General features: G+C 45.3%; 1 protein-coding gene across 1 annotated transcript; it reads right to left on the bottom strand.

Moving 5' to 3' along the window:
• Positions 1 to 15626: 15626 nt before the first annotated feature.
• On the bottom strand, positions 15627 to 23085 carry Stx4 (syntaxin 4). Its single transcript, XM_051193094.1, has 11 exons — positions 22719 to 23085; positions 22423 to 22524; positions 22243 to 22342; positions 22008 to 22082; positions 21066 to 21136; positions 17964 to 18072; positions 17815 to 17891; positions 17497 to 17634; positions 16071 to 16181; positions 15903 to 16001; positions 15627 to 15819 (listed from the first exon to the last, which is right to left on the bottom strand). Exons 1-10 carry the CDS (start codon positions 22746 to 22748, stop codon positions 15918 to 15920), a joined length of 897 nt encoding a protein of 298 aa, XP_051049051.1. The 5' UTR covers positions 22749 to 23085; the 3' UTR covers positions 15627 to 15819; positions 15903 to 15917.
• Between the last annotated feature and the right edge of the window lie 350 nt (positions 23086 to 23435).

Genomic DNA, 23435 nt, shown 5'->3' with positions numbered 1-23435 from the left:
GCTGTCTTTTGTATTCTGGTTGAGTTAAATTTAAGTGGAGATCCCGGATTAACACAAGTTATAAGGGTCTTGGGGTTTTGTTTTATGACAGGATCTCACAGCTTAGCCTGATCCAGAATTCGCTGTATAGCCCAGGCTCACTTTGAACTCAACCAATCCCCCTGTCTTCACTTCCCAAGTACTAGAATTATAGGTGTTTACCACTACATGTGGCTCCTAGAAGAGTCTTGCAATTCATTGTTTGCCAAAGTATGTCTTGGGTTTCTTGTGAAGAGCTTTCAGTGGCCAAGTCTGGACAGAAGGAGTCTCTGGTTTTGAGAGTCTGGGGTTAAAAGGTGTGTTGAAGCATTAGTCCTGCAGTGAGCAAACCTACCGAGCTTTGTTTAGCCTACACTCAGGATCATGAGACCTTTACTGAGTATTTCTGTCTTTTTATAGATAGGTAGCTGGGGTTAAATGATTACCTTTTCTCAGGACTGGAGAAATGACTCCACTGTTAAAGGCTAAGGCTCAAAAAGTACCCACCTTGTCTCTCCAGCTACCTTTAAAAAATTCTGCCCTCTCAGGTGTGAGACAACTATAAAAAGATTCTTTTTCTGTAACAGTAACAGATTAGGAGAACACAGTAACAGATTGGAGGAACAGAGATCCCTCTTCACATTGAAGCCCATCAGCCACAAAGGAATAACCCTCATCTTAAAAGTGCTGTCTGGGCCATGGTGGTGCACATCTGTAATCCCAGCACTCTGTAGACAAAGGCAGACAGGTCTCTGAGGCCAGCCTGGTCTGCATAGTGTGTTTCAGGACAGCCAGGACTACATAGAAAGACCCTGACTAACAAAAAAAAAAAAAAGAAAGAAAGAAAAGAAAAGAAAAAAAACCCCAAAAAACCTAAACCTAAGACTATATGAAAATATAATATACATGGCCTAAGCAGTGGGGACATACTATGTACCTGAATGGACAGGGTTGTTATTAAAAGATGTTGACAGGCTCTACCACTCAGAGGCAAAGGCAAAGGGATCTGTGAGTTCAAGGCCAACTTGATTTACACCAGGAGTTCCAGGCAGGCAGGGCGACATGGTCACACACACACAGTAGGGACTTAGCTTGGTGGTGGAGCATTTAACCTACTATGTGTGAGGTCCTGAGTTCTATGTACAGCATTAGGAGGAAAGAGTTGACTTCCCAGTTTAATCTTTAAGTCTTTGCATTTGCAGCTTCGGCTAGCATTAAATTCACAATGCAGCCCAGGCTGACCTCACACAGGTGCGTCTGCTGTGGCTACCCAAAGCATGTGCCATCACACCTGACTTTCATTTGTAGGAGAAACAACAGAGCAGGGTTTCCCTCTCCTGGGCACTTGGTACCCTTTGTATTTCATGATGCCAGCTGGCTGTCAGTGCAGTGAGGCCGAACTTGAAAGCAGATTACCCTGCCATTCCCCCCAGAGTTATGAGATTGGTATCAAGCCTGGGACTGGTCACTGTACATACTCTGTAAGCAGCTTGTGGAGTTCCCACCCAGTGCTGTGATCATCAGGGTTTTCAATATGGCCATCACAATAGAAAATGGACGATGGCTTGGCCTGTGTTTTGCTCCTGGCCTGATGTTTGCCCGTGTTTGGCGTTATTGATGGTTTTGAGAACATCCAGCAGCACATTAATTGTGCCAGTATGGTGAATAGAAAGAGCCCAAAGGATTTTTTAATCCAGCCTGTAAATCCAAAGCTCATAAGAAACATAATAAGCACTTGCTCTGCTACTGAGGTACACCTCCAGCCCATAATACTTTAAAAACAAAAGGTGATGTGTTTGATGCTAAAAACCAAAGCATTAGGATAAAAAAATACATGATTGGTACAGACATAAAAGTCAACCAGTAGAGTGAGAGAGGATCCAGAGACAGCCATGAGAGTGTCTTTGAACTTACTAATATTTATTTTTTAAGTTTTGCAGTGCTGATGAATGAACCAGAGTCACAAGCAGGCTGGGCAAACACTAGACCGTTACTGTTTTTATTTTGAAATTATGTTGACTAGACTTCAGCCTGCTATGCAGCTGCAACAGACTTGTACTACCAAGCCCAACATGTTTTATCATTTGATCCCTTATTGTTTTTGCTGTTGTCTTGGATTTTTGTTTGTTTTGGCTTTTTTTTTTTTTTTTTTTTTTTTTTTTTTTTTTTTTGAGACAGGGTTTCTCTGTGTAGTTTTGGAGCCTGCCCTGTAACTCACTCTGTAGACCAGGCTGGTCTTGAACTCACAGAGATCTACCTGCTTCTGCCTCCTGAGTGCTGGGACTAAAGGTGTGCACCACCAATGCTGGGCTTGTTGTTTTGTTTTGTTATGCTTTGCTTTTTTGAGACAGTCTTGCTGTGTGGCCCAGAGTGGCCCTTAATCTTAGGATGTTTTCATTCAGCATTTAACATGCTGGGATTACCACCAGTTTTTGTGATTTTTTTTAATGGCAAATGTGATTGTTCATATCACTGGGGAAAAAGAAAGGCTAGTACATAGCTTTCCTTGAAAAATGTCTAGATGACACCAAGAATTTTATCTTCATCACCACATGGGCATAAATACATGCCTGAACACACACACAGAAAGATACCCAGAAAATGAGTTATCCAGGTGTAGCCCCTATGCCTATAATCCCAGAACTTGGAAAGTAGAAGTTGGAGATCAAGATTTGAGGGTCTGCCTTAGCTACATGGCAGATTTAAAGGGCTCTAAAGTGAAATGAGAATATCTCAAAGGCAAAACAACAGCAACAACAAAGACCCCACCTATTACACAGAGAAACTGCAGGGATGGGAAGGGGAGGGAAAAAAAAAAAACAAGGCGAGGATAAGATTTGCAGACAGAATTTGGAATGTGTCAGTGTAGAAGCCATTAGTATACTCCCCTTTAGTGTTACACAAGTCCTCAAGTTTTCATGGAATACTTCTTTAAAAAATTTTTTTATTTTAAATTTAGCTGGGTAGTGGTGATGGTGGCTCACACCTTTAATCCCAGCACTCCAGAGCAGAGGCAGGCAGATCTCTGAGTTTGAGCCTAGCCTGGTCTACAGATAGAGTTCCAGGACAGCTAGGGCTCTACAGAGAAACCCTGTCTCTACCCATCCCCCAATTACATGTATACTTATTTTGTGTATGCGCACATTTATGTGTGTGGGTACTATGTACCAGGGTACACGTATGGCAGTCAGGACAGCCTAGGGGAATCAGGTGCCTTGCACCATTTGGGACCTAGGGATAGGACCTAGGTTGTCAGGCTTGATTGACAGTAAGCACCTTTGCCTGCTGAGCTACCTGGCCTGCCTAAGATTCTAGGTCATACATTATAGCCACTAGGATCTCCCTTCCCAAGTGTAGCTATAGCAAAGCTAAAGGCCAACGTGAGCCAGAACTCCCTTCCTAAGCTTATTTTCTTTTCCTCCTTTTTTGAGACTCTTGCTATAGGAACTCTTTATTTTTCCCTTTTATTTATTTATTTTTTTAAAGACAATGTCTCCCAGTGACTCCCCTTGAACTTGAGGCGAGCCTCATGCTTCAGCCTCCCAAGTGCTGAGATTACAACCATGCACCACCACACTGGGATTCTGTGCCTTTGTAAGAGTTGAGGGAAGGAATCAGGATGCAGTTCACATCCACACCAATATGCTAGTCATGGGGACGCTGAACCGTAAACCAGATAGTGAGCCCCAGCAGAAACAGCAGAGTCTCAATGGCAGAGAGAGCAGTCATGCCCAGGTTCTCAGACATTAGTATTGAGAGGGAAATCTTTTAGGTTCTTGTGATGGCTCGACCAGTAAAATGTATTTGCCTCCAAGCTTGACAACTCAAGTTCCATAGCCAAGACCTGCATAATGGGAGGACAGAACTGACTCTTACCCGTTGTCCTCTGACCTCCAGCAGTGAAGTGGCACACACACACACCCCTAAATGTCTAAAATGGATGGCAGGGATCTTTAGAGTTAAGAGTGTGTGTTGCTCAGTGCTTAATGAGGACTTTGGTATCATCAAAGTAAGTGACATGGTCACTTCGGGGAGAGGGCATGGGTCTGTAATGCAGTACTTGGGAGGCAGAAGCAGGTGGACACTGAGGTGGCTTATGGAGTAAAGGCACTTGCCAATCACTGGAACCTTCATTGTTGAAGCAGAGAATTCATTACAGAAAGTCACTTTCTTGACCTCCCATGCACTCTGGCACAAATGCACACAAATACACACACAATTAAAACAGTCATAAAGTTCATAATTTATTTGCAAACTTTCTGTTTTTGTTTTTAATTATATGTCTGTATGTGGGTTATATGCATGTCAGCACAGGTGTTCACAGAGGGTGTGGGATCCCCTGGAGCTGGAATGACAAGCAATTGTGAGCCACCTGAGGTGGCAGCAAGTTCTGAAGAGCAAAGCCATTCCTCCAGCCACCACAGATGTATATTTACAAGCTATGTATGTTTCTTATAGCTAGAAACCCTTAGACTTAAGATACTTGGCCCATTTTGAGTTAACTTCTGTAAATGGTTTGGGGCAGGCAGTTCAACTTCATTCTTTTGCTTGTGGATTTTCAGTTGTTTCAGAAGCAACTGTTGAAAAGACCATTCTTTGTCTATTGAATTAATTGTCTTGGCCTTCTTTAAAAAAATAAACTAATTGTAAATATGAGGGGTTTTGTTTGGTTTTTAGCTGGGGATCAAATCCAAGGCTTGACACATGCTAGGCAAATGCCAAGTCACACTTTTAACTTCATGTCTGCCATTCTGCCAAAACCACACTATTGGAATTATTGTAGGATTTTAAAAGGATATTTATTTATTTCTAAGTATTTTGGCTGTATATATGTTTGTATATCCAGAAGAGGGTGTTGGGTCTCCTAGAACTGGCATTATGGATGGCTGTGAATAATTCTGTGGATCTGGGAACTGAACCCTAGACCTTTGCAGTAGCAACAAGTGCTTTTAACCACTGAGTCATTCTCCAGCCCCCTGTTACTACGGTTTGTAGGAACTTCAGATCAGGGGCTATGAGACTTCCAATTTGGTTTATCTTATTGTTATTATTCTTTTTCCCCCAATTTGTTTTATTTCAAGATTTTTTTTCCTGGTCTTACAATTCCATTTTATTTTTACTATGTAGTTTTTGAGACTGGGTTTGATAGTCTTATGTTGGCCTCAAATTCACTATGTAACCCTTAATGGTTTCTAACCCACCATACTCCTGCCTCAGCCTCAGAGTGCTGGAATTACAGATGCATGTCATCACACTTAACTCCGTTTGGATTTTTGGATCAGATTGTCAGATTTTGCTGTTAAGAAATTTAAAAAGCTAGCTAAGGTTTTAGTAGTTGTACTGAATCAGCTGATACATTTGTGGCACATCACCATCTTAACAATATTACATTTTCTGACCTGTGAGTATGGGAAGTTTTAAATTGAATTAGATATTTATTTTAATGTTTAAAAGTCTAGTTGTTCTGTTTTGTTTTTAGAGTTGTTTTTCAAGACAAGGTTTCTCTGTGTAGCCCTGGCTGTCCTGGAACTCACTCTGTAGACCAGGCTGGCTTCGAACTCAAGAGATCTGCTTGTCTGTGCCTCCCAAGTGCGTTAAAGACCTGCACCACTACTACAGCCTTAAAGATTTATTTTTATCGTGTGCATGGGTGTTTTGCTGGGATGTATGTCTGTACATTATGTGCATGCAATGCCCCAAGAGGGTGTTGGAGTCCCTGGAACTGGAGTTACAGACAGGTGTGAGTTGTTATGTTACCTAGGAATCGAGTACAGGTACCCTGAAGTGCTCTTAACCTCTAGGCTGCCTCTCTGGTCCCACCTTAGATCTGTCATCTTTTTCAACAGCATTTTTTCATTTTATCTATAAATCTCACACTTCAGTTATTACATTTATATCAAATCATTCTTTTTGCCAGGCAGTAATGGTGAATACCTTTAATCCCAGCACTCAGGAGGCAGAGGCAGGCAGATCTCTATGAGTTTGAGTCCAGCATGGGCTACAAAGTGAGTTCCAGAACAGGCTCCAAAGCTACAGAGAAACCCTGTCTTGAAAAACAAACAAAATAAAATTCTTTTTGTTCCTATTACAAATGAATTGGATTTTCCTTCATGACATTTAGTTTTGTTTTGAGAGAGGGTCTCACATAGTCTGGGCAGGCCTCAAACTCACTATGTAGCCATGGCTAGCCTTGGAACTCCTTATCCTTCTGCTTCTCAGGTGTTAGAATTACAGGCCAGGCACTGTGCCAGGCTTAAGTGAACCATTTTATCTACTTACCTTTTGAATTGCCACAGTCTCTTGATAGAACTTTCGCTCTTATTGTGCTGGGTTTTTTTCTTTTTTCAAAGCAGTTTCATGGGGTCTAGGTTGCCTTGGAATTCAGTACACAATCAAGAATAACCTTGAACTTGTGATCCTCCTGCCTCTACCTCCTAAGTACTGGAATTACCTGCCAGTAACCATCACACCATGCTTATTTGGTGCTTGAGATCAAACACAGGCCTTTGTTCATGCTAATGAGCACTCTACCAACTAAGCTAGAGCTCAAGTCTCTAATGTTAACCTTTTTTATATGAAAACATGTCTTATTTTAGCAAATGTATTTTTCTGTGTCTATTATTCTGTGGCTTTTGTTCTTTATTAATAATCTGTATTATTTGATTTCTGATAGTAAACCAAGCTTGTATTCCTGGGATAAATCCCACCTGGTCATGTCATATAATTCTTTTTCACATGATGTTGGATTGGATTTGCTTTGCTAATAATTTTACTGGAGATTTCTGTGTCTGTATTCCTTAAGGTTTTTTGTTTTGTTTTGTTTTGTTTAAAAATGTATTGACTTTTAGTTCTGAGTTCCAGGACTGCCAGGGGTATATAGAGAAACCCTCAAACAAAACAAAACACTGGGCAGAAGCAGTGCATGTCTTTAATTGCAGCACTTGGGAAGCAGAGGCAGACGGATCTCTATAAGTTTGAGGCCAGATGTTTGTGAGACCCACCATGTGGGTGCTGGCAAATGAGCCCATATCCTCTACAAGAGCTGTTACGAGTAGATTTTCCTGCCAGCCTGGTCCCTGAGCCGCGCCAGCCCCAAATAACACACAGTGACACTGTATTAGATAAAATGCTGTTGGCCTGTTACTAGCATTTCTTATTGGCTGGTTCTGTCTTAAATATTAACCCATTTCTATTAATCTAAGTATTTCCATGTGGTCTTATCTTAAAGGAGAGAGGGTTCAGAGTTCTGCTCTCTCGTTGAATCCCCTCCTACCTCTCTCCGAAATCGCCTTTTCTCCTATCTTGCTTTCCTATTGGCCAACAGTGCTTCATTCATTAACCAATAAGAGAAACATATTTACAGAATGACATCTCCCATCAAAGAGCAACAGGTGCTGTTAACTGCTGAGTCATCTCTCTACCCCAAGATTTGTTTTCCCCTTGGGACAGGATCTTGTGTGTCCCAGGCAGACTTCAAACTAGCTATGCAGGAAAGGATGACTCTCAACTTCTGATCTTCCTCTTTGCATTTCCTGAGTGCTAAGATTACAGGTGTGCTCACTATACCCTCTTTATGTGCTGCTAGGGGTCTAGCCCAGCACGTTGTGCTTGCTACACAAGTATTCTACCAGCTGGCTATACTTCCAAGCCCCTGCAGAAGAACACCGATCTGTCATTTCCCCTGGATGTCTTTGTCCAGTTTTATCCTCAGAGTAAAGTCTATAAGGCCTTTTTGTTGTTTTGTTTTGTTTGTTTTTAATTTTTGATACATGGTTTCTCTATACAGCCCCAGCTGTCTTGGAACTGACTATGTAGACCAGGCTGGCCTCACATGCCTCTGCTCCTGAGTGCTGGAATTGAAGGCATGGGCCATCGTGACTGCAGTAATGTCTAAAAGTCTTGATCTCTGTCCCTCGGTCTTCTCTAATTTCCCTTAACTCTCAGTTTCTTGCCAAGTCTTGCATAGCTTGTGAATGCATATTCATAGCCTCTGGCACGAAGGCAAAAGCTGGCATCAGCTTTCCATCTGTGGACTGTGGTCATCATCCTCTGTGAATAAACAGGCTCACCTTGGGCTCAGTCCCCAGCAAAGGAAGGGATGGTGAGAAAGGGAAAGAGGGAGAAAGGGAACTACTACCTGTGATAGAATATTATTTTAAGGTGTGTGACTTTTGTTTACGCTGCATTTGTTTAACTCTGTAAGGCTGTGATTCTTTGCCTGTCTAAAACACCTGGTGGTTTAATAAAGAGCTGAATGGCCAATAGTGAGGCAGGAGCTGAGGATAGTCTAGGCTGTAAAGGCAGAGTATAAATAGAAGGAACCTGACAAAGAGGAGAGCAAGAGGTAAGGAGGGTGTCAGCCACCCAGCCAGTAAGAAAGAAAGATATACAGAAGAAAGATAAAAGTCTAGAGGGATTAATTTAAGAAAAGTTGACAAGAAGCAAGCCAAGTTAAGGCCAGGATTTTGTAAGTAAGAATAAGCCTCCGTGTATGATTTATTTAGGAGCTGGGTCAATGGCACCTAAAGAGAAAAAACAAAAGAGTAAAGAACAATAATAACTATCTTATTTTTTTTAAGATATGTTCTCAGAGGCAGGTAGATCTCTGTGAGTTCAAGGCCAGCCTGGTCTTCAGAGCTAGTTCCAGGACAGGCTCCAAAGCAATACAGAGAAACCCTGTCTCGAAAGCAAAACAAAAACAAAAAAAAGGGGGGGGGGCTGGAGACCTGGCTTAGAGGTTAAGAGGACCCAAGTTCAATTCCCAGCACCCATATGGCAGCTCACAACTGTCTGTAACTCCATTCTAGGGGATCTGGCTCCCTCACATGGGCATACCTGTAGGCAAAACACCAGTGCACAGAAAATAATAATTAAAAAAAAAAAAAAAAGACATGCTCTCACGGAACATGGAGCTCATGAATTTGGTCAGACTGGCTGGCCAGCAAGCCCTAGAGATACTCCTTGATCTTCCCACACTGCTGTGCCTAGCTATTCTAATTCAGGCCCTCATGCTTCCCCAGCAAACACTACCAACTGAACCATCTTCTTAGCCCTTGTTTGGGTTTGTTTGTTTTGTTTTTGAGATAGGGTCCTGCTACATAGCCCAGGCTGATTTCAAACTTAAAATCCTTCTTCTCCAGCCAGCTGAATACTTGGATTACGACTCTGAGCAACCATCCCCAGCTTCTGATAATTCATTCTGAATTAGTCTTCCATCGCTAGACACAGATTTCTCTGTTACTTGTGATTACATTGGACTTGTCTGCATAATCCAGTTTTAACGTTCATAATTAGTAACTCTAGTTACATCTGCACAATCCCTTTTGCCAATTGTGTATGTAGACACCTGTAATAATCACAGCTTCTTAGGGCAGAGGCACAAGGACCAGCCTAGCATACCCAGTGAGACCTAGCCATTGATCAGTCAACCATTTAGCCAATCACTGGGTATGTAGCTCAGTGGTAGCAGGTCATTTCCTGGTATTTACAAAGCCCTGAGTTCAATCCCCAGAACTGAAAACAAAACAAACCCACTAAGCACATTTTGCCATGTAAAGGAATATATCTGTAGACATCAGGGCATGAAATATTCAGGGAGCTGTTATTTTACCTAGCACATCTCTCCTTCTGGCCTTTGAAGATCTATGTCTGTCCCACATGCAAAAAAGACATTTCCCAAAATTCTTACCCTGTCAAGTCCAAAATGGTCCCATAGTCTAGATTTTATCAATCATCAAAATCAGAATCACATCAAAATCACAATGTGGGTATATTCTGTTCTGTAGCAAGCACAGTTACTCCACTGTGGACCTGAGCGACTAAAGAAGGGCTGAGGTGTGTCTCAGGGTGGAAGCTTACCCAGCATGTATGACAATCCGGGTTAATTCCCAGCACTGCTCCCACCTATAATGAGGTGGGAAGAGCTCAGCCCAACAACTGCAGACACCTGGACAGAAGGAAGTGAGAAGGAAGCTAGCTACCCATTGGAAGCAATACACAAATCCACTTGGAGGATGGGAGAGATGACTCAGTGTTTAAGAGTGACGACTGTTCTTGCAGGGGGTCTGTTTGGTTCCCAGAACCCATATCAGATAGTTTACAACTACCTGTAACTCCAGATCCAGGGAATCCAATGCCTCTGGCCTCTTGGAGTTCAACATACATACACATGAATTAAAATAAACCTTTAAAATATTTTAACAATCAACCTAGGAGCTAGGTGTGGTGGCACTTGACTTTAATCCCAGCACGTAGGAGGCAGAGAGAGGTAGATCTCTCTGAGTTTGAGTCCAGCCTGATCCATATAATTGAGTTCCAGGCCATTTGGGACTACTAAGAAAAACCCTGTCTCAAAACACAAACAAACAAAACTCCACCTTGGGAAATTCCCTTAGGTTTTCAGATGAGAAATAATCCTTCATGGCTTTGTTCCACCTTCTGGGTCTCAGTACCAACCTGGGTATTAGTCATCCTTCTTAAAATAGCTCCGTTGAGAACCTATTAGGATATCTATCTCCATCGTCCTGCCAATTTTACTGTATTGTTTACTTACTTAAAAAAAAAAAAAAAAAAGACAGACTCTCACTATGTAGTCCTGGCTAACCTGAAACCTACAATGTAGACCTTGCTCGCCTCAGACTCAGAGAGATCTGCCTGCCTCTGCCTCCCACGTGCTGGAACTTGCAGTTGTGCATCACTACTCAGGCCTTTTCCTTTTGAAATAGTCTTGATATGTAGCCCAGGCTGGAATCAAACTCTATCTTTTTGCCTTAGCTTCCCTCCCCTCCAAAAGGTAATGTCTCCTAGCTTCTCCACTAACAGACACTGTAAACGCAGAGACCTCACCTTTTTTTCTGTTTCTCTTCCCCAGGCTCTACAATAATGTCTGGAACATGAATCTTGCTCAATGAATATTTTGTGAGTAAATTACTAAATTGAGTCAAATGTGGATAGTATGGCACTGATACACTCATATGTACACACACACACTCACCCTTACTCATATGTTCATACCCTCATCACTGGAATCTGCTAACATTAACTTATATGGCAAAAGCCTTGGAAGATGTGATAATTTACAGATGCAGCTGAGAGAGTCTGCCCAACAGCACAATTATCATCTGTGGACCTGTGCTGGAGATGCAGCTTGATTGGGCAGGTCCTATGCAATCACAAAGGCATTTATTTTTGTTTGTTTTTTGAGACAGGATTTCCCTGTGTAGCCCTGGGGGTCCTGAAACTATCTGTAGACGAGGCTGGCCTCAGAGATTCACTGCCTCTGCCTCCTGAGTGATGGGAGAAAAGGCATGCACCACTACCTGGCCCCACAAAGACATTTATAAGAAAGACACAGAAGTTACTGCTAGAGGGGCTAAAGAGATGGCTCAGCAGTTAAGAGTACTGACTGCTCTTCCAGAGGGTTCAATTCCCAGCAGTTCACAACTGTTAGTAATTCCAGTTCCCAGGGGATCTGGCATCCTCACACAGACAGACTGATGCATTTTCCAGTGGAAGATGGGTCCATCAGCCAAGGGTTACAGCAACAATTAGACCTAAAAAAGGAACGGATGCGGCCCTGAGTCACCAGTCCTGTACCCTCTGCCTTTGCTGAGTGACACTAGCTTTGGACTTCTTACCTCCAGAATTGTGAGATAATAAATGTGGGCTGAATGCCTCTAAGTGTCATAATTTGATAATGAATAATAGGAAATACATGCTTGCAATCCCAGCACTAAGGAGGCTAAGCAAAGAGGCCTGGCATTAAGTTTAAGGTCAACCTGGGCTACATGGTGAGTTCAAGGCTAGCCTGGGCTAGTGCTAGAAAGATGGCTTGAGGTTAAGAGCACTTGCAGAAGACCCAGGTTTGGTTCCTAGCACCCACACGATAATTCACAGTGATTCATTTCAGGGGCTCGTGCCTTCTTCTGACCTCCATTGGCAGGTGATGTATATCCAATCACTCAGGGAAAGCACTTAAGCATAGGAAATAAATTAAAACTAAACTAGCCTGAACACTATGTACATAGTGAGACCCAGCCTCAAGAAACATGTGCACAAGCATGCATGCTCAGAATCAAGTACAACCTTTAGAGGGGCTAATATTTGTGTTGACTGTAATTTGCAGTTACCACTGGTTTGCCAATATTAATTCTCCCCTCAGTTCAGAGTAATAGAATAAAAAGCAAAGCCTAAACTGGGCATGGTAGTACCTTCTGGAAATAACAGCCTTGGGAGGCTGATGCAGGAGATTGTGAGTTCAAGGCCAACCTAGTATAGATCCAGTCTCAATTACAACTGTAATTGCAGTTAGGAGGCTGAGTTATAAGGACTGCCAAGAGTTCAAAGCAACCCTAGACTACAGAGTGAAACCACATCTTAAAAGCCTAAACAACAAAACCAGAGTAATAGTTTTTTGGGGTTTTTGTTTGTTTGTTTGTTGTTTGTTTTGTTTTGTGACAAGGTTTCTCTGTGTAGCCCTGGATGTCCTAGAACTCTTTGTACATCAGAGATCTGCCTGTCTCTGCCTCCCTAGTGCTGGGATTAAAGGTATACCAGCACTGCTTAGCAGTATTAGAACTTACTGGACAGTAAAATTTGTTCTTTCTCAGCAACATTTGTACCTGGTTGTGGTGATATGATTTATATTCTAAAAATAGTAAAGCAAAAAAATCACCTCTACAACTTGTAGTGCAATTTAGGGGAAGGGCAAACTGTTCCAGGTGGTGGGCACACACCTTTGACACCAGCACTCAGGAGGCAGAGGCCAGGATCTCTGCATCTGAAACCAGTCTGGTCTACAGAGTGAGTTGGAGGACAGCCAGGGCTACACAGAGAAACCCTGTCTTGAAAAACAAAACAAAGGTGTGAACTGTACACTTGATATGGCTTTGTCATAAAGTTGGGTTTTAATAGTTTATATGTTATGTACGGTATGTATACATGTGTGTGCATGTCTCATTTACCAGGCTAGCTGGCTCTTAGGCTCTTGGGGGCTCTCCTATCTCCAACTCCCATCTCACCGGAGGCCCATTAGGATGGTGTATGTGGACCACCACATATGCTTCATATGAGTCCTGTGGATTTGATCTTACATAGCTAGTAAGGCAGGTGATCTGCTTAGGCCCTGTATGTGTTGCTTACAGCCCCTCTGCTGCATCCCACTCTCTTCAGACAGTGTTTCCTGTTTCCCAGGCTAGCCTCAAACCAAGGATGACCTTAAACTGATCCATCAGCCTCCAGGTCTGCGTAGCCATACCTCACTACCTTTCTCTTTCCTTTTTTGTCTATTGATAGACAGTCTTGAGCCAGAGCCCTGGCTAGCCCTCTGGCACTTGTTATGCAACCCACACTAGCCAAAAATTCACAGTGACCCTCCTGTCTTAGCCTTCTGATTTCTGGGATTACAGGCATACACCACCATACTTGACTATAAATTAATGGCTACGTGGATAAAAGTACTTGCCTTCAAGCCTGATGACTTAAGTTTAATGGGACCACACACGGTGGAAGGAGAGAACTATAATCTTTTGAGCCATTCTCTTGACTTTTACACATGTGTACACAAATAAATAGTAAAAATTTAACAACAGACATTCAGCTGCATTGATGTAGGCATCCAGCATCTGTATCAGATCTGAGCTGGTGCCTTGATTTTATTTTACTTTGAAGGCAGCATAAGAAATTGGACAAAGGAGACCAACAGACCAGGAATGAGCTGGAAGCCTCTGGGAAAGAGATGTAAATCAGGGAAGCCTAGAATCCCCAGAACCAAATACATATGGTGCCGAGGCAGGATTGCCCTGGTCCCAGATTCCCCATCCAGTAGTCATCTGTCTGTTCCAGGGAATGAGAGCTCTTTCTTTCCCCTGCCATTCCTCCACAAGTCCAAAGCCTTTCATCTACATGAAAGTTTTACCTTTTCTTACACTTAGTGATTCTATGTTTGGGTGTGTCTGGGGACTCCATGTGATATCTAGTACATACACGTTTCCTAAAATGAGCCACTTTATGTTGAGGAGAGGGGCTGCTCCTCAGGGAAAACCTAGGCTCTTTAACCCATTGTTTCCCAGTTGAGATCAAAGCACATCCCATATAGAGACAGCAAGACACATGAAGTCTAAAGCCAATACTCTAGCTGTTGGCTGTCCATTAGCCAGATGAAAGTAGACAGGGACCACTAGACCAATCCCCTTTCTGTAACTCCCAAGCCAGGAAGGGTACCAGCCTGTCTTCTCCAGCTCTTTCAGGACTCAGCACAATTACAGTGAGTGGCACCTGAGCAAGATGGGACAGGATGGCTGGAAAACCTTGGAGATGGAATGACCATTGAATGTAACCAAGCCTGAGCCAGGAGCAGCTTACTCCTGAACCATGTGTCCTCACAAAAAGCTACATCCTTCTCTGGAAACCATGCACCTGGAGGACAAGCTCTGGAAAATTCAGAGTCAGGGGCCATCGAGATGGTTCAGCAGATAAAAGCATTTGCCACACAAACCTAGCAATCTGAGTTTGACCCTGGAACCCAGAATTGAAGAAGAGCACCTACCCCTCAAAGTTTAATCTCTGACCTCTGCATGCAAACCTGTACGTACGTACACACACTTTTTTTTGGACAGGGTTTCTCTATGTAGTCCTGGAGCTTGGCTATGCAGGCAAGCAGGCTCGAACTCAGAGAGATCCACTGCCTCTGCCTCCTGAACGCTGGAATGAAATGTCAGGCTACACACTCATTTCTTTTTTTCCCCTGACAGAGTCCTCTAAATAGCCCAGAACAGCCTGGGATGTGCTATATTGACCAGGCTAGCCTTGAAACAGAATCAGGACCTGTAGGTCACATGTCCTGTAAAAAAAATCAGGCTCTAGGATCCCCTGCTTACTTCCATTGGATAATCAACCAGGGAGCTATTGGGGATGGAGAGATGGCTCAGAGGATAAGAGCACTGGCTGTTCTTCCAGAGGGCCTGAGTTCAACCTCATGGTTGTTCACAACAATCTGTAATGAGAGCTGGTGCCCTCTCTGGCCTGCAGGTATGCAGGCAGAACACTATACATAATGAGTAAATCTTTAAAAAAACAAACCAAAAACCAGGCAGCCACTGTGGAGTGATGAGTCTCTAAGCACCCCTTTTATAAAAGGCAGTTCCCATCTCTGATCACAGGATGGGTACTGCTGCTGCCTCTGCCTGGCAACTCCCCTATTACTTTATTATTCCACATAAATGTCCCCACTGAGAACTACCCTTTCTGTCTGGTTCTTCCTGTCTGGTCACGTGTTTCTTAAGACGCCTCCATCTTGGCCTCAGGGATACTACAGTACTTCCACACACACAACCTTAACCATGTCCCAGCACTGGACGAGGCAGCTCCCTCCCCTCCCCACCCACCCCACCCCACCCCACCCCACCCCACCCCCACTGGGCAGAGCCAGCTGGCTTTGGTTGCACTTCTGAGCCTATGTACCCTGGGCCCGACGCCAGCAAGAGCCAGGAAGAAAGGAGAATGGATACTTGGAGGTCTGGGCCAGCCTTTCCAGGAACACACAGGCACAGGCGGCGACATGCTTGCTTTCTTTCTTTCTTTCTTTCTTTTTTTTTTTTTTTTTTTTAAAGTTTTTACAAAACCATGTGTCCCAGACAAACAGGACATTGCAAACTCTCTCTCAGGCATTGTGGCATGAAGGGGAGGACCCCATGAATGAGCAGCTGCTAACCCCAGAAGAGCCACAAGGGCCAGTGTGAGGGCGGGTTCAGCTGGAGGCCTGCCTTGCCTCCACAAATGCTGGGTCTCTGGTTCTCCAAGTGCCTGCAAGGGAAGGAGAAAGAAATGGGTCTGACAGGAGGCAGGAAGGCTAGTGCCAGGGATGGGGGAGGCCCGCTATATCTCACCAAGAACATGTGGCATTATCCAACGGTTATGGTGATGCCAATGATGACAGCCAAGATGAGGACAGTGATAGAAACACAGATGGCAATCATGACTTTTTTCTGTGGGAGAGGGAGGGTCATGGAAAGTCATGCTGGAGAGCCCCGGGCTGGGACAAGAGAGAGGCTTACCTTCCTCGCCTTCTTCTGGTTCTCTAGAGCTATCTTGACATGCTCTTGCCCACGTTCCACATAGTCGGCTGAGCTTAAGATGTTCTTCTCAATACGGTTGATCATCTCCCCCTGCTCAGAGAAAGGCACAGTTTGAGGGAGGGATAACCAGGCCTGAGGGAGGGGAAGTTACTCTGCCCAGGCCAGATTGAAATAGTCAAGACATTCTTTGCTGTTCTTGTCTTGGATTTGTTTTTTGAGACAGGATTTCTCTGTGTAGGCCTAAATGTCCTGAACTTGATCTGCAAACCAGACTGGCCCCGAACTCAGAGATACATCTGCCTCTGTCTCCTGAGTAGTGGGGATTAAAGGTGTGAGCCACCACCACTTGGCTAGTCAAGACATTCTTGGCAGAAAACAACTAACAGAGATAAGCCAGGACAAAAGCTCACAAATATTCAGAGTAAGCATGGCGTCCAGCCCCCACCACTGTCACACTGTCCTTCCTCTCTATTCCCTTGTACCACATAACCTCCATTTGCAGTGGAGGCCTGCAGTCATTGCCTCACACAGCCGGTACCTATTTCACAGATAGGAAAGTACTGACTGGATTTACCCGTCCTTCCAGGCTTGTCTCTATCCCTCTCCCTGACTCCTCCTGCCACTACCATCTTTGGTCCTGGTATTTGCACTAGATGAAAGCCCTTTCCAATGACTACCAGCTACACTGTGGCGTTCAGCTCGGGAGGTCAGGACAAGGCTAGAAGTTCACCTTGACCCCTACAGCTGGGCCTAAGAGTGCCATTCCAACCTAAGAGTGCCAATCAAGAGACTAAGAGGTTGGCCCTCTAGGGACAGCTTTCCATAGCATTAAGGGGGGGCTTCTGTCATAGGAAGAGAAGCCATGATCAAGGCCACACCTAGGCGATGTGCAAGCTGGAGACACAGGTGGGATGCTGTGTATAAAGGAATAACCGTCAAGGTAGCTGTGGAGGTGGGTAGAATTTGGCTAAGGATGAAGTGGGGGCCTCTTGGGAGCACACTGGAGCTTGGAAGGGTGTAAAAGCTCAGGTGTCTTTCTTTTCGTATTTATTAATTTTTTTTTTTTTTACACATTCCAATCCCAGTTCCCCCCATTCCTGCCCCATCTCCCGTTTGTTCCTTGTTGAGGGTAAGACCTACCCTAGGAAGTCTACTAAGTCTATCCTATCTCCTTGAGGCAGGACCAAGGCACCTCCCCACCCCCACCCCCACCCCCGTGTCTAGGCTGGGCAAGGTATCTCTCCATAGAGAATGGTTCACTAAGTCAGTCTGCGCGTTAGTGTTAGGTCTTGGATGCACTGCCGGTGGCCTCATATTGTCCCAGCTGCACCACTGTCTTCAGGGTGGAGTTAACTCCAGGTCTCAGCTAGGGCTCAGGCTGCACAGCACTTCCCTGTGTACCCACCTGCATCTCCACCTCAGTAGCTAGAAAAGTAAAGATCTCATGGAGTTCACGGATACTGCGCTCTAGCTGCTGGATCTCACTGTGTCGTGCTGAGATCTCATTCAGAGCCTGGCGTGTCACCTGTGTGTCCTTTAGTATCTGGAGAGCAGACAGGAATTGGAGAAGATGTCACAGGGAGAGCAGCGTTGGTCCAAAATGTCTGCTAAGCTTCTGGAACAGCCCTCTACCCTATGACCCCAGGGTTCCTATTCACTCCTCACTGGGCCCTGGTCTCAAAGACGGAAGGCCCACAGAGGGACACTGGCTGTGGTCACTCACATTGGACACAAACACTTCACTCTGCCCGCTGTCCAGCATCTGTTCCAACTCCTCATCAGACACCATTCCAGCATTAGCTGTTAACAAGAAAGGCCAGTTCAGAGCTGCTCTGTGCTCCCAAGCCCTGAGGGCTAGGTACCCGTACTCACTGATCTTCAGCTGCCTGCGAATGCGCTCCACATTCTTCTCTCGGTATTCCGACTGCATTGAGTTGCACTTGTTGATGAGCTCGACAAATTGCTGGGACAGGACCCCATGCTAAGAACAGAAAGTCTAGCTGGGCATCAGCAGGAACTCCATGAGGTGCTGAGGCCATAACCACCTTGGGACCGTGGCAGACTCCCTCACTCCCCCAATGAAAGCCAAAGGTCTTACCAGGAGCCCTGTTGCACCCATGACTTTGTCTCTTCGCACCCACTCCTCACTACTTCCTTCTCTTTCCTTCCTCACCAGTAGTTTCTTCCTCAGCAAAACATGCTCCCATCAGTCTTAGCACACTGTTCCTTCTGCCTAGGGTGCTCACCTCTACAAGCACCTTTCAGTCTTCACTCATTTATTTTTTACATTTGTACTATTATGTGTATGGGTACTTTGCACTCATGTTCACCATGTGCCTGGTGCCTACGGAAGCCAGGTGTCAGACCCCTGGAGCTGGAGTTATAGAAGGCTGCGAGCCACCATGTGGGCACTGAGAACTGAACCCAGGTCCTCTGGAAGGACAGCTGGTACTGTTAACTGCTGAGCCTTGTCTCTAGCCCCACCTTATTTCTTGTTGGTTAGTTGTTTTTAAGGCATGGTCTCACACAGCTCAGGCTGGTCTTAAGCTCATTGACAGTGACCCTGAACTTGATCCTCTGTGTCTTACCTTCCGAGTGCTGGGTAACAGGTGGGCACCATGTCTGGTTTCACCTATTTTTGAGTTTTTGATTTTTACCTTATTATTATTATTGCTATTCTTTGGTCTGAGACAGGGTCCCGTGTAGCCCAGGCTGGCCTACTGTCATTATAGGTGTGCAGCAACAGGAGCTGCTCTGTGTGGTAGTGGAGCTCTAACCCACGGCCCTGTGCATGCCAGGCAAACATTCTAGCAACTGACTGACACCCCAGCCCTGACTTATTTTTAAAATTTATTTGGAGGTGGGTGGGACTCGGGAGATGGCTAAGCCTGTAAAAATGCTAGTTGTGCAAGCATGACAACCCTCTTTCAATGATCCCAGAACCCATGTAAAAAGCCAGATGTGGTGGTGTGCCACTGTAATCCCAGCATGTCTCAAGTGAGATGGGAGGCAGTGTACGGACACAGACAGACCCCACCTAGGAAGGGGAAAAGGTGAGAGCCTATTCCTTTGAACTCCACACGAGTGCCACGGTGTGCATTGCACTCACACACACATTCACAGCAGACACACACTTTTTGTATATTAGTGATTGAAACCAGGGCCTATGCATGCTAAGCACAAAGTCTACCATGCAGTTCTACTCTTCCCCCTCATTTAAATTACACTCCTTCCCCTGCCAGCGCCTCCCCTCTTTTTATGCTGTTTTGTCCCCTAATACTTACTAGATTATAGAATAATTTAAGTCTGTTGGGGTGGCCTACACCTTTAGTTACAGCACTGGGGAGGCAAAATGGAGGAGACCTCTGAGTTTGAGGGCAGCCTTATTAGTATGAGTTCCAGCCCGGTGAGATCTATCTAGTGAGACTTTGACTCAAATAAGTAAAATATAAAATACTTATTTGGTGACTGTCTTGCCCCACTAGAATGTAAATGTCTCAAGGGTAGAATTTTTACTTTAAAAGTCTGGCACACAGGCACCCAGTGTGCATCTGCTGAAGGCTTCTGAATGGCAAGTGCTGCTGTTTAGACCGCAATGGCACCATGCTACTGCCATGGAGCAACAGATGCTCTCACACCAACAGCCACACAGGAACCCCCTTGTGGGCGTGTAACTCCCCCGTTCCCCTCCTGATTCCTTAAATAAGCTTACTCTCCTGTGCCCTTTCAAGATGCCCAAACGTCACTACCTACTCCAAACCTGACCCCCACAAATCCCAAGCACTCTTCACTATGCACCAGAGGAGCCCAGTCAAGTCACGTGAAATCTCCTCACTCAGACACTGCCTGGCATGACTTCCTTTTCACCACTGCCCCAGAATTCTTCTTTTTCCTTTTAAAAATGTTCTTAAAAATATATTTGAATATTTTTAATTATATGCCTTCATCTCTGGGTAGTGCTGGTGTCCAAGGAGATGGGGGGCCTCTCCCTAGAGCTGGAGTTACAGATGGTTGTAAGCCACCTGACATGGATCACAGCTGGGAACAGCTGAATTCAGTTCCTCTACGAAAGTGGTCCATACTAAGCCATCTCTCCAGTCCCTACACTATACATTAATATATTTCTTTGGTGTGTATGTACGGAGCAGGGCATGTGTAGAAGTCAAAAGATAAATCAGTTCTTCCTACCACAGGGATCTGAAACTGAATCCGGTTATTAGGCTTAGAAGCAGACACCTTTACCTACTGATGCATCTTGCCAGCCCCTCTTTATGTCTTGAATTCTATCTATGGGGCCAAGGATGTCCTTGTTTGTCATTTTAACTTCTATTATTTATTTATTTGTGGTTTTTCATAACAGATTTTCTCTGTAGCTTTGGAGCCTGTCCTGGAATTCGCTCTGTAGACCAGGCTGACCTTGAATTCAGAGATCTACTAGCCTCTGCCTTCATCACACTTGGCTTTTATTATTATTATTATTATTTTAATTTATGTGCATAGGTGTTTCACCTACATGTATTATCTGTGTGAGATTGTCAGATTCCCTGGAACTGGAGTTATAGACGGTTGTGAGCTGCCATGTGGGTGCTGGGAACTGAACCTGGATCCTCTGGAAGAGCAGCCAGTGCTCTTACTTGACACTTTTTATTTCTCTCCCTTCTTCCCCAAACAGAGCTATTAGGGACCAAGTCCTATACTAGAAATATCTTTGTTCTCTATTCAGTCCAAACTCCCCATTTTTGGGGAGTATGAATGGAGGTGGTAGGGTGTTATAATAATGGATTCAGCATTTTGAGACTGGAATCCTCTACTTAGACTAAATTCTTTCTCTCTGTTAAGCATAAGCTACTTCACATGGAAATTCATCAGGACAGAGACCCCAGAACCAAGGGTCTTTAAGGGTTGCCCAGTCACCAATTACTAACCTAGGAAACACTTGATGAAATGCCCTAGTTCTAGAAAAATGAAACCCACCTGGGTTTTTTTCATTCTTGTGTTGACTGAGTTATAATTCTCGTCAGCTTCTTCCTTCTGAGGCTCTACGACTGTGGGAGAAATACAAGGGTTGATGGAAAGCAAAGTGTGCCCTGAGACTTGTAAAAATTGTTTGGGAGGCCAACTGATCTCTGTCTGGGCTAGCCTGATAAATCTACCTACTGAATCTCAAAAAATAATTAAAAAGTTGAAAACATATAATAAAAAAATTTTTAAATGAATTTAAAAAATTGTTTAGGGATCAGAATAGAGTCACATCGACATTCCAGCCACATAACAAGGAAGGTCTTGTCTTTGTAGAATCTTTATTACAAAGTGGCTCATGAGCAGGATGTATTTTAATAGTAACACATAATGATGGAGGAGGAAGAGGGAGGAGGAGGAAAAAAAGAAGGAACTGGGGGGAAGAAGCAGGAAGAAAGGGGTGAGAGCAGCCAACTGGCCATGGTTATGGCAGGCCTTTAATCTTAACACTCAAAAGGCACAGAAAGACGGACCTCTGTGAATTTGAAGCCAGCCTGGTCTACGCAGGAGGAAGGGGTGGGGGAGGAGAAGGCTAATTCTGAACTTCTAAGAGAAGTTTTTCTTTGTATTACATCAGTGGGTTCCCACAAGAGTGAAGACGCCTCCTAAGAAACCCCTCATCTGTCTGCTCAAAAAAACACAAACCGGGCTTTAAGAACTATGGCAGTAGCAGTTTTGAATTTAAATGTAAAATAATAATAAAGGAATCTGAGTGGCCAGCATGTTTCTTGCAAAGTACCAAGGCTCGAATGCCACAGGGCAGAGTCCTAGCCCCAGGTCTGCTCTGGGACCTGTATAGATATCACTTCACTGTAGGCAACAACTCCTCAGACATACACCAGCAACAGGGCTGAATCACAGGGGATGATCTGGCTGTGGCCCTTGAAGTTCATTCACCTTTTAGCTGTGCTCGGACCTCTCTCCCCAGCTGTTTGATCTCTTCGCGCAAGTTCTGCAGGCCCTGCTTCATGCCTAAATGAAAGAAGGCCAACATTTCCAAAACACAGCCTCCACCACAAACCAAAACCAACCCCGCTCCCTCCGACCCCATCCCCGCCGCGCCAACATTTATATAAAACTACATCCCCCATAATCCACCAGGCTGGCATGCGTGAGCCCAGGTTTCGCTTACTCTCCTCGGGAAGGGGCGTGGCCAGAATGGTGACCTGCTGTTTCTCCAACTCCCGGACTTTACTCTCCAGCTTGGCCATAGTTTGCCGAATTGCGTGGACCTAGAGCGGAGCACCAAGGGAACTGAAGACATTAAATGGTACTGTAGTCCTCCCTACTTCTCGACCCTCCGGACCCTTACCTTCTGGAAGAACTCGTCATCCGGGCTGCCCAGCCGTGCCGTACCTGGGTGCACCACCAGCGCGACTCGAACCTCATCTTCATCGTCCGAGCTGTTATCCCCCTGCCAAGGCCGGAGTCATTGGCACCACTTGCTCGCTCCGGCTGTGGTCCCGAGGGAACTATGGGCTTCCGGGATTTCCCTTCCTGGCCATCAGCCACCCCTCCAGGACCCAAAAACCAGGAGTCCTCAATCCAGGCGCGCCTGCCCGGCCCAACTTCTCCTTCCAGCGCGCCCTCCGGGCCCCAGTTTCTCACCTGCCTCAGCTCATGGGTCCTGTCGCGCATGGCGGCCCGAGCGCCCCGTCCCCGACCTGAGCCCCAAGGGCCTCAAGGTTCTAAGTTTGGAAGTCCTGCACCTCTCTCACACTTGACACCCCTTCCTCACCCTGCGAGCCCCAACACCCCCACGAGTCTCCAAAGCCCCGCCCTTTTCACCATGCACAGTCGCCGGGAAGAACCCGACCATAGGACCCCCAAAGTTCTACAGGTTGGAATTCCCTTCTCTTCCCCCCATCCTGCTCCCGCAGCTGCAGCCCCGCCCCTCGGGAGGATGATTCCGAGCATGCGCACGAGGTCTTGTCTCTTCTTCGCTAGAGGGAAAGGCGGAGGTCGGAAGCAGTCGCTGCCGAACGGAAGCGAGGCTGCCTAGACCGAGAGCCCGCCCCCCATCTTTACCGGAACATCTCATATTGGAACTGAAATCTAGTTGCCCAAAGGGTTGGGAATGCGTCATTTGCACGCAGTCTGAGAGCCTCGTATCTCACATCACCCCATGGCGCCCCCTCATCACGTGACAGAACAGGCCCCGCTCCGCGGGCTGCTCGCCCGACAGCCAATCACGTGTTCCGGCGCTGTCAGCGACGTCTCGGACTTCAGTCTCGCGACGTCCCCGACCCCCCTGTGTCTGAGCTGTACCCCTACAGCTTCTAGAAGGTGGGGAGAGGGTGCAATTCCTACCTTCCGCCACCTACT

This window comes from Phodopus roborovskii, unplaced genomic scaffold (genome assembly GCF_943737965.1).
Source record: "Phodopus roborovskii unplaced genomic scaffold, PHOROB, whole genome shotgun sequence".
NCBI classification, from domain to species: domain Eukaryota; kingdom Metazoa; phylum Chordata; class Mammalia; order Rodentia; family Cricetidae; genus Phodopus; species Phodopus roborovskii.
The sequence above is the reverse complement of the archived record's forward strand: the minus strand, read 5'-3'. Positions and strand labels throughout refer to the sequence as shown.

Coding starts and splice junctions, on each gene's coding strand:
- Stx4 (XM_051193094.1), bottom strand. CDS start 22,748: ATGCGCGACAGGACCCATGAGCTGAGGCAG. Junction 22,525..22,718: donor GGACCCATGAGCTGAGGCAG/GTGAGAAACTGG, acceptor CGGCCTTGGCAG/GGGGATAACAGCTCGGACGA. Junction 18,073..21,065: donor CAAGAATGAAAAAAACCCAG/GTGGGTTTCATT, acceptor TTCTGTTCTTAG/CATGGGGTCCTGTCCCAGCA.